The sequence below is a fragment of the Gasterosteus aculeatus genome, chromosome 15 (genome assembly GCF_964276395.1).
Source record: "Gasterosteus aculeatus chromosome 15, fGasAcu3.hap1.1, whole genome shotgun sequence".
Classification (NCBI taxonomy): Eukaryota; Metazoa; Chordata; class Actinopteri; order Perciformes; family Gasterosteidae; genus Gasterosteus; species Gasterosteus aculeatus.
In genome coordinates, this window is record NC_135703.1 from 5,305,826 (window position 1) to 5,317,706 (window position 11,881).

An 11,881-nucleotide genomic window follows, 5' to 3' on the forward strand; every position below is an offset into this window, starting at 1 on the left:
CCTCCTCGCGCAGCGCTGAGCGCCAAACGCCCGCAGCGTCAGACAAACAGGTGATGTGCAAATCAACTGTCAGAAAACAATTAAAAACGTGTGTGTTGTCATCATAGATTATGTAGGTCACTCTTGATTATTATGCACAACTTCGATTTATCTCATTTGCGAAATTTGCAGCATAATGCCAAGAAAAAAGAGATAGAAAAATATCCTGTGTTTTTTTATTTATTGGTTTTATTATTCATATTTTTAAAAATTCCTGAATAATTTCAGCAATGGATGCCCCTTTGCTTTGGTTTGAGGACCTGCCCCCCAAAATGTCTGTACACGTGCCTGGAAATTAAGTTAGACTTGAAAATAATAATAATAATAATTTGATTTGAATAGGTTGCTCTTCAGCTATAGTTAATGCAACATTTCATTTGTACGAAGTAAAAAGGCATAAAACTGTAGCTTCTTTATTTAAAAAAACGAGGTTTATTGAAATATTTACATGGCAGATGACGTGTGCTCAAAGTACAAAAGATCCCAAACATACTTGTGGTCTCAGACATACACTAACCAGAATTGACACATACAAAAAAGCACATATTTGTTTTCTTTCACACAAGTTCTCCACAGTCAGATATGATGACTTTCTGCTTCGGCTTGCCGTCCTTATTTCCCTCAGCCTGCAAAAAAAAGAAAGCACACCATCCCCTTACTGAAAATCCCAAAACCTTTACATGCTTCTATTATAATTTAACCAACACTTTTACATTAAGCCCGGATGAACTTTCGAGTTCCACATTTAATGGTACAATTACAAAAAGCAAAATGTTTTATGTGTAATAATATGATATAATAGGATTATCAGCTCTTAGAAATAAAATACTCTTCTAAATGTATGTTTACACATTTGGTTTGAAGATGTTCATGGATTAAATTAAGTTTTTGGGTACTTGCTGCTTAGGATGCCTGTTTTTTCTGATTTTCTTTTTTGCTGTAGTTCGAGGAAAACCTCCCATCATTGCTAATCTAATCATCTAAAAAAATCATCTATTATTCAGTTTGCTAATCGTGTACACATGCATGCCTTAAATTACATGTGTAATAGTGAGATGCAAAAAGTGATGTTGACATTAATCAACCAATTATTAATCATGGCCGGCTGCGAGTGTCTTTAAGCTTTTATTACCACTGAAATAACTGATTTTTACAAACAAAAACCTGTGAATGTATTTATATGAAAATAATATTTTGCATCAGCAGTAAACACTTTTCGACCTTACCTCCATTGCACGCAGCACATCCATCCCCTCCACCAGATCGCCAAACACCACGTGTTTCCCGTCCAGCCAGTCTGTTTTGTCATTGGTGATGAAGAACTGAGAGCCATTCGTGTTTGCCCCCGAGTTGGCCATAGAGAGCTGCCCTGTGAGCACAAGAGGAACACGGGATCACCGGTTATCCACATGATCAGCGAGTCGACGTAAAACCATGATGACCACCAACCCGGCCTGAAAAACTTCTCACCTGGCGCCGTGTGCTTCAGGACAAAGTTCTCGTCATCAAACTTCCGGCCGTAGATGGACTTGCCGCCGGTGCCATTGTGGTTGGTGAAGTCACCTCCTTGGCACATGAACTGCGGGATTATACGATGAAAGCAGCTTCCCTTGAAGCCAAATCCCTTCTCATGCGTGCACAGGCATCGGAAATTCTCTATATGGGATGGAGGAAAAGATGCTGGGGTTATTATTTGCCGACAGATTATTTCACTTCATAAAAGGGAATGGCATAAGTATGCACTTGTGATTTGTTGTTTAATGTCCCTTGTACATTCCTGTGATTCTAAACATTGTGCATGTATTCATGACAAAGTACTACAATAACACACCTGCTGTCATGGGAACGATATCAGCCCGAAGGAGGAAGCGTAGTCTCCCCGCTGGCTTATTTCCAATCTTAATGTCCATGTAGACTTGAGGATTAACTCTGCCCTTCTTAACAGGAGGCTCAGCCTGTGAAAACATATCATACTTATAGCATTGACTTGACTTAATTAGGAATCGGAGGCACAGTTTTGAGGAAGCCATCGCACCTCCGGTGTTGCAGTGTTGGTCGTTTCTCCAGCCGCTGCCTCCCCATCAGCCTCCTCTGCAGTCTTCCCAGAGAACTTCTTCAGCCAGTCATCGTCCGACCACACTGACAAAAAAGCAGAGTGAAAATAACAATCACAGATTTAAACCACCTAAAAATGTTTGGAGTTTATAAAACAGGTTTCATTACTCACCTGGTCGAGAAGAACCTTCTTTGATTCTCATGGGCTTGGCGGTGTTGACCCGGATAGTCCTTCCAAAAAGCTCAGACTCATTCTAGCAGAGAAACATTAAAGCAGAAACGTCCTTTAGGTCCTTATGTGGAAGTTCACAACAGCCAGGTCAGAGAAACAAACAAAAACTTCACCGACATGAATGTGCAGCCATGTGATCAGCTTACCATGTTATCAATAGCTGCCGCGGCATCCTACAGAGGAAAAAGGTCATAAATTGGTTATAGGAAATATTTACAATTTATGTCCCAGTTCATTTTAATTACCAACTATGTGTAGATGGAATTCACCAGTCAGGCTGCCGTACAATTTAATCCAAATAAAAACAATATCCAAGGAAATGATTAAGCAGGCTGCATTCAATTCATATTCACATGCTAGGGAATTTTAATAACTGGTGGAAAGCCCCTGTTAAACATCAAAACACTTATTTTCTGTTTACACCAAGTGCTTTTGTATGTTTTGTTGCTTTACATAAAAAATTAATTCAATAATGAAGGAGATGGACAACTTTGTGTTTGGAAAGTTCTGTTAAAGCTCAGAGTTGTAGCTCAGTTCAACATCTCCCTCAATGAACTCAAAAACACACAGAATTAAGCGTTGACTATGATCTCATTGAGCTCAGTGTAAATGACAGTAAAGTCTTTAATGGCCCAATTTCCGTGTGTACTTCACCTACCTCTCCCAATTCAAACTCGATGAACGCAAATCCTCTATGTTTTTCTGAAAACAGAACACAAGACACATCATCAGAGCTCAATTTTCCTCTGACCCACTGGGAGTGAATGTTAGATAGAAACACCAGCTGATGGAAACAACTCGTGGTCTTACCGGTTTCATAGTCTATTGGTATCTGGATGTCTGTGATGTCTCCAAACGGAATAAAAGCTGCGTGTAAAACCTTCTCATCCACCTCCTCTGCCAGGCCACCTGACAGAAACACAACGAACTGATACTGAGCCGATGAACATCAAGTCACTTCCTAAATAACGTTATGTTTTGTTAGCTAAATATACAACCGCGGATAACGTGCCACGGCCATGAAACCATGAGCACGGTCGCAGGCAACAACTTGTACGTTCAGCTTGTATTTTCAGCTCAATAAACGTGACGCTTTTTAGTCATGAGAGTCGAGGGAACTGTGCGAAGCTTAAAATCAGCGACTTTGCCATGTTTCGCCGGCTAAAACTTTATGTATCGGAGATTTTTTCATACTAACGTTACGTGCACTTTACTTATCTTCGACTATTCCTCCTTTAGTCATTTACAGCTTAATATCCGTAAAATGTTAGCATAGCTTACTGGAACAATCTAATTTTAAAGTATTTTTAAGAAAAGTAGCATTAACTTACCAACATACAGCACTCGTTTATTAGCCGCCATATTGGATGTAACCTTTCAACTGTGAACCCGCCAGCCTGTGATTGGTTAAGCGAGGCTAAATCCCGCCTCCCAAAAGCCAGAACACCTCTACTGCCACCTGCTGGACAAAGCGGTATCGCTCCAATTACACCACTTTGCCTTTTATTCGCATTTCTGGAGCGGTGTCTAAATAAACTAATCTCTGTCCTTTCACCGTCCTATAGAAGAATGAGAGGAAGGGTTGACATTTAGAAAAAGCTTATAAAAGTAGTTGCATATACCCTACGTTAGAAAACAGATCATCATATTTTCTTAAATGCCTTTACTTAGAAAATTGTATGCATCTAAGGCTAAATATGAAACCATGCAAAAGTACTCACAGCTTGCTTTCCCATGACAAAATCAATTTTGATTTTAAATGCAAAAATGATAATTTCGAAATAAGAAAACAGGTTTTCTTTTTCCAGCACCACCTGTGTTTGCTGGTACCACTTGTGCTTTACTGACTGAGTGTGTGTCAGATACACACATGTTATATGTAAACTTTAACAACAAAACAGTGGCCAACTTGATATATCATCCTTTTATTGAGAATACCACACACCCATCCATAATTTCAAATCCAAACTTTCATCAAAGAAAATGAACAAGGCTCATAGTCCTTTTAGAAGAGAGTAACTCTCCCATGCCACAAAATAAAGGACTTTCATGATTCATTTGCAGCATTTCTTTGGTATGCAGTTTAAAAGTTTTACAGGAATAGAAAATTATGAACTGTGATATTTTATATCATTTTATTATGTTTTTAAAATCATATTTTCCTTTTTTTTTTCTTCATTTTTACAAATTCTTCAGAGGAGTCAGGTGTTTGCGGTCAGTGTAGTGTGTCTCTCTGCATCTCTGCCTATTTTTCTGCGCCCTGAAACAACATAATGACATTTCATTATTGACACAAACCCCAAACTATGTATATATGCTTGACCGATGTTGTTTTTTTTGTACCAACGCAAAACAGCGCAGCGTCTTCAGGATGTGGCAGCAGCAACGGTAGTAGTTATGCTGCCCACTTTTTGAGTGGCATCTTTCTTTGCCTGGTGGGCTTGCAGCACGGCGACGGCCTCTTCCACCTTGTAGAAACATTTAATCCAACATGAATAATGACCGCTTCATATGGATCTCAGTGTGATATTATTGCAACAATAGCGCTAGCCCTGTACCTTGGAGCGCAGAGACTCATGGGACTCGAGCATGTGCAGCAGTTCGGAATTGTCAATCTCCAGCAACATGCCGGTGATCTTTCCCGCCAGGTTGGCATGCATGGATTGAATCAGCGGGAAAAGACGCTCACCTGTTTGGACAAATGGAGAATGAATGCACCTAATAAAAACGGAAAGTCCTCACCTTTCATTCGCTATGTCACGGGACACTTACCAAGCATCTGTTTCTGCTCCTGAGGGGGTGCAGCGGCCAGCATGGAGGACGTGAGAGGCTCTTGGCCTTGAACGTGCACGGCCGGCTGAGCCTAAAAAGGGCAGAAGGATAACATAAGGTGTATGATAGGGGCTGGATATGGGATATATGGATACCCCATGTTTTATGGATGTCTAACACTAGATGGTGGCATCGGCCTCTCGCTCATACCTGCTGTAAGGCCATGGGTTGCACCATCTGAGGGTTGGGGTTACGGACACCGGTGGCATATTTGTAGGGAGGCATGGCCCGGGGGCCGAGGACTCCCATCGGCGGCCGTGGACCCATGGCTTGGCCGGAGGCTGGCAGCAGAGAGGTAAAAGGACAGATTCAGGATTCAGTGGTGCGACAACCTCTGCCGCGTGTGTAGTTGTTTATCACATGAATCGTTACTGGTGAACGTACCTCGTGGGCCCTGGGGGCCGCCACCAGGACTCATGTGTCTCATGTTGGCACGGGGTCCCGGCTGACGCAGCGAGCTGGGTATCCCTTGGTAACCCCCTGGGAGTGACAGAAGTTAAGCCAGAAACAATGAGACACGATGCAAAACTTGTTGAAAAATGTTTAAAGAGGGACATTGCAGAGTAAATATGTATGCTAGGTAACTAGAGACGAGGTAGATGGTCTACATTTATTGACGTGTTCTCACCTTGACCTCTGCCCCCTTGTTGCTGCCATCGTGGGTTGGGTCGCATTTGGGCCACCTGGTTGGGTGCATAGTATGTAGTCCGATTCTGGGCCTGCTAGGTACAAGTAAATTAAATTGGTGATTTTCAAACAAAAAACTATTTAAGCTTCCTTGACATTCTAAATGAAGTACTACGCCCAGTAAGTGTGTTTCACATCATTCCCTTTCCTTGAAGCTTTGTCTTTTTAGGAAATATCTGCCTCTTCTGCCCTGAAGCTCTACTCTGTTCTGCAGCTAAATCCGCTACAATCTGATGCGGAGATGATGTTACATGATGGCATTGATAGAATTGGGTGATAGCGGTCTGTGGCTTGGTTGTTTTAACACACGCAGACTTCGATTGTCGCACCTGAGGCACGGCTGGCATGAAGTAGCCACTGGCGGGCTGGAACTGGTTGATGATGGTGTTAGCCGGCATGGCCCTCATGCCGGCAATGCGCTGCATGTACTGGTTGGTGAGGTGGGCCTTGCGCTCCTCTTTGCGCTGGGCGAGAGCCACGTAGAGCGGTTTGGAGCCAACGATGCGTCCGTTCATCTCCGTCACCGCCTTGGTGGCCTCTTCGGGGGAGGAGAAGCAGACAAAGCCGAAGCCCTTGGAGCGACCCTCCTCCAGCATCACCTGAGATGGAGGCCGACCATCAATCACAATGTTGTTCTCTCATACCCCACTGTGGTTATATCTATATTGCGTCATCACACAATTATAGCACTGCAACATCTGTCTGTCACCTTAGCGCTTGTAATAGATCCGAACGGAGAGAACTCCTTGCGCAGCTTCTCATCATCTATGGTGTCATCCAGGTTCTTAATGTAAAGATTCACACCCTGAAACCAGAGGGAAGATCAAGATGCATCCACAACAGCTTCTTTGACAGCGACCGGCTGAATTTTACGATGAGTTGGATTCATTGAGGTCTCGACCTGATAACGACTGATCCTCTCTTGTTTCAGCAGCTCAAACTTCCTCTTCAACTCCGTCTGCCGCTCCATCTTCTTCTGAGCCCGGCCCACAAACACAGTCTTGCCGTTGAGTTCGTTACCATTCATTTCCTCCACAGCCTTTGGACGAGATCATAATTATCTCAAATCCCAATAAAGACTAACGAAGCATTTCCAGTTGGTCAACGTACCTTGTTGGCGTCCTCATGTTTCTCGTAACTAACGAATCCAAAGCCTCTGGATTTGCCGGAGGGGTCCATCATCACCTTCACGCTGAGTGTTTTACCTGCAAAGGTTAAAGGTCAGAAGATTAAATGCAGACAGCAGAACTAGACCACATTGAAAATTGAAGTAATATCCGTTTATTGAATCCCATTTTACCATATTTGTCAAAGTGCTCCTTAAGCCGGTCATCGGTCATATCGTCTCCAAAGTTCTTAATGTAGACGTTGGTAAACTCCTTGGCTCTGGCACCAAGCTCCGCCTCCCGTTCCTTGCGTGATTTGAAACGACCCACAAACCTGAAGACGGAAGAAGAGCGGCGAGGCACACTCTTGTAAAACATTCCTGACAGAAATGAGAAAAACAAACTAGGCTCCTTTTCTTCCGATCTAAAAACACGTGATCCGGGAGAGGACAACCTGACCACGCGAGCGCGCTACGTAAAAGAGAGCACGGGGACAAGATCCACGAAACAGATTCACAGCTACTCCCTCATCATTCCTGCTTTTGGACAATAAAAAATACATCCACCTGGGGTTAATATCACCACAGGCAGGCAGGCATGTGGGCATGCTCGACATCACAGTGACAACCGTCTTAATTGTTGGTCCAAAAACTTGATGAGGAGGTGGATGGAGAGGGATGGAGGAACAGAAGAGAGTGAAGCTGAGAGGACTAAATGATCTTATATACCTTGCTATGACGACCTCTCCCCTTCCGCCATCCAGTATTGAATTCCTGCATTCGATCCATCACTAAAAACACACAAGCGCGGTCATACACACGCACGCGCACACACACACACACACACGTACAAACAAGCGCTGCAAGACGGGTGACCAGCGAGTGGACATATGAGGCAACACAAAATGCGTCCGGTAGGACAGATAAGAGTGAGCTCAAGCATTTAGTTCATCTATCAGATCAGAGGTTATCTTCATACTGGCGGTAGTTGAGTTTATTAGTCAGATTGTTCACACACAAACACGCCAACTGACAAAAGACACGAAAGGTCAGTTCACTCAACGAGTGTAGAACAACCGAGTCGGGTTTACACACAATAGACACAACTGTTACTGCACTTTTAACACCAGAAGTACCGCACCTTCTACAGCTGGACTTCCAACTTCATCATTACTTTGGAGTACTTTCTAAATTCTTTTGATATACTACCAACGATGAACGCCCCTTTGACCCCAGATCCTGGACGAGCGGACACTCACACCTTGCGGTCATTCAGAAGCATTCCGTTCATCTTCTCGATGGCTCGATCAGCGGCGTCCTGGGTCTCAAAGTGGACGAAGGCGTAGCCCTTGGAGCCATTTTCATCGCACACCACCTAGAGTAGAGGGAGACATTTGCAGGTGAGAGTTCATCCATTAGAGAGGCGTCAACTTTAAAGGAAATTTGTTCAAGATTTCGGAACGTGTGCTTGTTTGCTTTTTCTCTGAGGGCAAGATTTGTAGATCAATATCCATTTTAAACCGCTAAAGCTGCAGCTAGTGAGCTTAACTTAGACCAGAAACAGTGGGAAATAGCAAGCTTGGGTCCGTACAAAATAATGTGTTTAAGCTTGTGCGTTTAATTTATGTAAAAACCAAGACGGAAATCTGTGGTATCATAGGGGTTGTTGGCCAGTTTTACTCTTCAGTTGTCACGCCAACAAACCTTCAAAGCTAAGTTTCTACAGGAAAGCAAATACGTGTTTCCCCCAAAGACGAAGAGCAGCTGTATGAGTTTACATTAGATGCATGAGAACGTTATTCTAACTGGAAGTCTCCTTATGCCGCAAGTCGCATCGCGCCAGTTGTACCTTGCAGGAGAGGATGTTGCCGAAGGCAGAGAAGGTGTCGTACAGGGCTTTGTTGTCAATGGACTTGTCGAGGTTCTTGATGAAAACGTTGCCCACCCCAGACTTCCTGAGGGAGGGGTCTCTCTGTGACCACATGATTCTGATTGGCTTCCCTTTCACCACGTCAAAGTTCATGGTGTCCAGGGCTCTCTCAGCTAGAAGGAGAGGGGCAGAGAGGTGGAGGGGGAACGTCATGGCTGGTTGTTCATATGGACCCGTGAGTCTGATCAAAACATTAGTCACTTGTATGTATATATATACACCAGATAACACTTCTATCAAGGGACAGAATGAGGCAGAAATAAAGCAGAAGTTCTTCAACCCACAAACACTGTGGTCTATTTGTCCTTTTGTGGGCTAAAATGGAGAATTCCTGCCCGCCAGCCCGTTTAACAACTCACATGAAATAAGGTAAAGAGTCTGCAGTAGACCATGATGCAGATGAGCAGCTGGGACAAGTGTGGGGGACAGCTGCAGTGGGCAAGCTGGGAGCACATGTCCCCCTTTCTCTAACTCGCCACATGCTCTTGGGCCACGTCCCACCGAGGCAAGTTGCAATAGCACAGCAGAGGGCCCTCAGATGACAAAATGGGCGTACAATGTGGTATCGAGATGTATTATGTTTCAATTCATCGAGTCAATATGCCTTATTTGAACCCAATGTGATCGCCAATGTTCAATTTATGGCTTTTCCATCCTTCCGCTGTGCTCTAACTCTCACATGGGCTCTCATGACCATGTAGCCACACATGCCAAAACATCCTTTTGTTCAGTCACTCACACACACACACACACACACACACACACAATCACACAGGCCGGGCTCTCCAGCTAAAAGTGTCTGGTAAACAAAACGGAGCTGCCTTGCGTCTGCTGGCATCAGCAGTTTGGCTCGCAATTGTACAGCTCGTGTGCTCAGAGACGGCGTGTGACCGCTGTCAAACATGTGGTCTTCTGGAAGGTTCAGGGAGGGAACCACGGGTTTCAGAAGGGGACAAAGCCACCCGCGCAACGCATTGTCCACATCGCAGAGGGAGGCCATTCGGCGAAATGTCGCCGGCGTTCACGCTTAAGAGCTTAAAACTATTACAGCCAGGCAAATGTTGGGCTGCTCAGAAAGACGACCTATATTTAGAGAGGGGTCCTGGGAGGTATGTGCTGGCGTGGAGCGTGAGTGGAGCAACCTCTATCATTGATGGGGAAGAGGAGACGAGACTCAACAAGAATGCTCAGATGAGCAACGCTGGGTCTCGTGAGCGGTCACAAATACAGCCGAGACGTGGGGAAATCCAACAGAGGGATCGCAAAACAACCTCGCCTGCTGTTTTACTCTGCATTATATCAGATGGTGACAGTTACAGTCACTGGTCTACACCGTCTACACTCCTTCGTGGTGTCTTCTCACCTCCTCCATTGATTCTTTCCAGTTGCAACGTGCCGTTACTCCAGCTTTCGGCGACTCACACACAGATAACGCACAATGTGACAGGTGTTAAACGTTGACACAAGAGGCCAAGAAGTCCGTGCAATGTAAACAGCGTGGCGGGGGCCTCCGAAGCCAACCATAACACCTGCTACTGTTGCTCAACGCTTTGATGGCATTCCTGTGGATTCACAACCCACATACGTCTTAGTTATTACAGGTAAACTAACTGTGAATCAGGTTATTTCCCAACAAGTAAACACTTTACTTGTGGACAGCGGATAGAATATTTGACGTTGATGCAGAAAATTCACTTAGGACATAAAAGAGGAGCATTGCAGCAGAGAGCAATGGGAATTAGTTTTATTCCGTTGTAACATGAGAAACGGGTCATTTGGGGCATTGTGAGCATGTGAGCGCAGTATTACTGGGACATGCGCCTATTTGGGTCTTAACTCCTCCAACCTGTCTGGGGATCCGCTGCTTTTACTTAGACTGTAGAAATATCTTCTACTCCAGCGACATTTTATTCGCCCTCAGTGTGTCGGTGACATTGTCCACATTTAAAAACGAATTCACGCGTTCCCTTTCGGCACACCGGTGCGCCAAATGCGCGCAGACTGCGCCGGGATCACTTGTCGGGGTTATTTTTTTTTCTTCTTTTCTTACCGTCAGCGGGTTGAGAGAAGTTCACATAAGCGTATCCGAGGGATCGCCGGGTGATCATGTCGCGGCACACCCGAATGGAGAGCACCGGTCCGGCTGGGCTGAACTTCTCGTACAGCATTGCCTCCGTGATATCGGGGTGCAGGTCGCCAACGTAGAGGGAAGCCATCGGATAACTCCCGGTCGATGTGTTCATATCTCGGGGTTCACAACAGGAATGCGGTCCAGGTTTCACTCAAAACGCCAGAAAAAAAAAATATGTATAATGATATCAATCCAGTCGGCGCTGTATTCCGGATCAGAAACTGCGAGTGAATTCTCGCAAATAATAAAAAGACAGCTGGTCGAGCTAGATGAGAGGAAAAAAAAGGTAAACCTGAAAAATCCGCGTATAAATGATTTCTTCTGAGGTATTTCTTCCTTTGGTAGGCCAAAAAACCTCGACCTTCTGTTTCTAGTATTTTTTGTAAATTAATATTTTTCAATTTTTTTAAATGAATGTTTGTATTTCTTTAAGTAAATGTTCTGGTTTTTATAAAGATTTTGTGGATTTTGTATTTTTTTATATTATTTTTATTTTAAGTTTTTGAAGAGCGGTGAGTTAGACACTCACGGTTGTTTTGTGGCCAGGGAAAGAGACTGCGTTTGGGAACTGGTGGGCACTTTATAGAGAGTGGCAGTGCGGAGGAAATAGTGACCAGGGTCACTCATGGGACAGAAAAAAAGAAAAAGCACAACTGCGCATGCGTTGGAAAAAAGAAAAAAGGAAAGGGGGGCGGACTGCAGAGCCCACAGCGACATCTGGTTGGGAATATAAAACACAAAAACTGGCCTCACTCCGTTTATTACTCAAAACGTCCATTTATTGAAGTGCCGTTATAGAATATTCATTGTATGATGGATCCTCCTGAGGATGAGAGATTGAGCCCTACCAAATTAGTCAAATCCACAAGC

General features: G+C 44.3%; 2 protein-coding genes across 3 annotated transcripts; both read right to left on the reverse strand.

Annotated features, from left to right (window-relative positions):
* Positions 1–451: 451 nt before the first annotated feature.
* Positions 452–3,787, reverse strand: ppie (peptidylprolyl isomerase E (cyclophilin E)). The gene is made up of 10 exons (XM_040200388.2): positions 3,658–3,787; positions 3,137–3,235; positions 2,985–3,028; positions 2,473–2,499; positions 2,267–2,348; positions 2,075–2,178; positions 1,871–1,994; positions 1,510–1,695; positions 1,266–1,408; positions 452–665 (listed from the first exon to the last, which is right to left on the reverse strand). Exons 1-10 carry the CDS (start codon positions 3,686–3,688, stop codon positions 597–599), a joined length of 909 nt encoding a protein of 302 aa, XP_040056322.1. The 5' UTR covers positions 3,689–3,787; the 3' UTR covers positions 452–596.
* A 448-nt stretch (positions 3,788–4,235) lies between these two features.
* Positions 4,236–11,610, reverse strand: pabpc4 (poly(A) binding protein, cytoplasmic 4 (inducible form)). 2 transcript variants are annotated; one of them, XM_040199709.2, is made up of 15 exons: positions 10,931–11,610; positions 8,800–8,993; positions 8,210–8,325; positions 7,146–7,285; positions 6,956–7,050; positions 6,747–6,884; positions 6,555–6,650; positions 6,175–6,444; positions 5,787–5,877; positions 5,543–5,638; positions 5,309–5,439; positions 5,099–5,189; positions 4,885–5,015; positions 4,670–4,794; positions 4,236–4,586 (listed from the first exon to the last, which is right to left on the reverse strand). In XM_040199709.2, exons 1-14 carry the CDS (start codon positions 11,121–11,123, stop codon positions 4,693–4,695), a joined length of 1,884 nt encoding a protein of 627 aa, XP_040055643.2. In that variant the 5' UTR covers positions 11,124–11,610; the 3' UTR covers positions 4,236–4,586; positions 4,670–4,692. The 2 variants fall into 2 exon arrangements, with proteins under 2 accessions (XP_040055643.2, XP_040055639.2); XM_040199705.2 differs by having other exon boundaries at positions 5,787–5,880.
* Between the last annotated feature and the right edge of the window lie 271 nt (positions 11,611–11,881).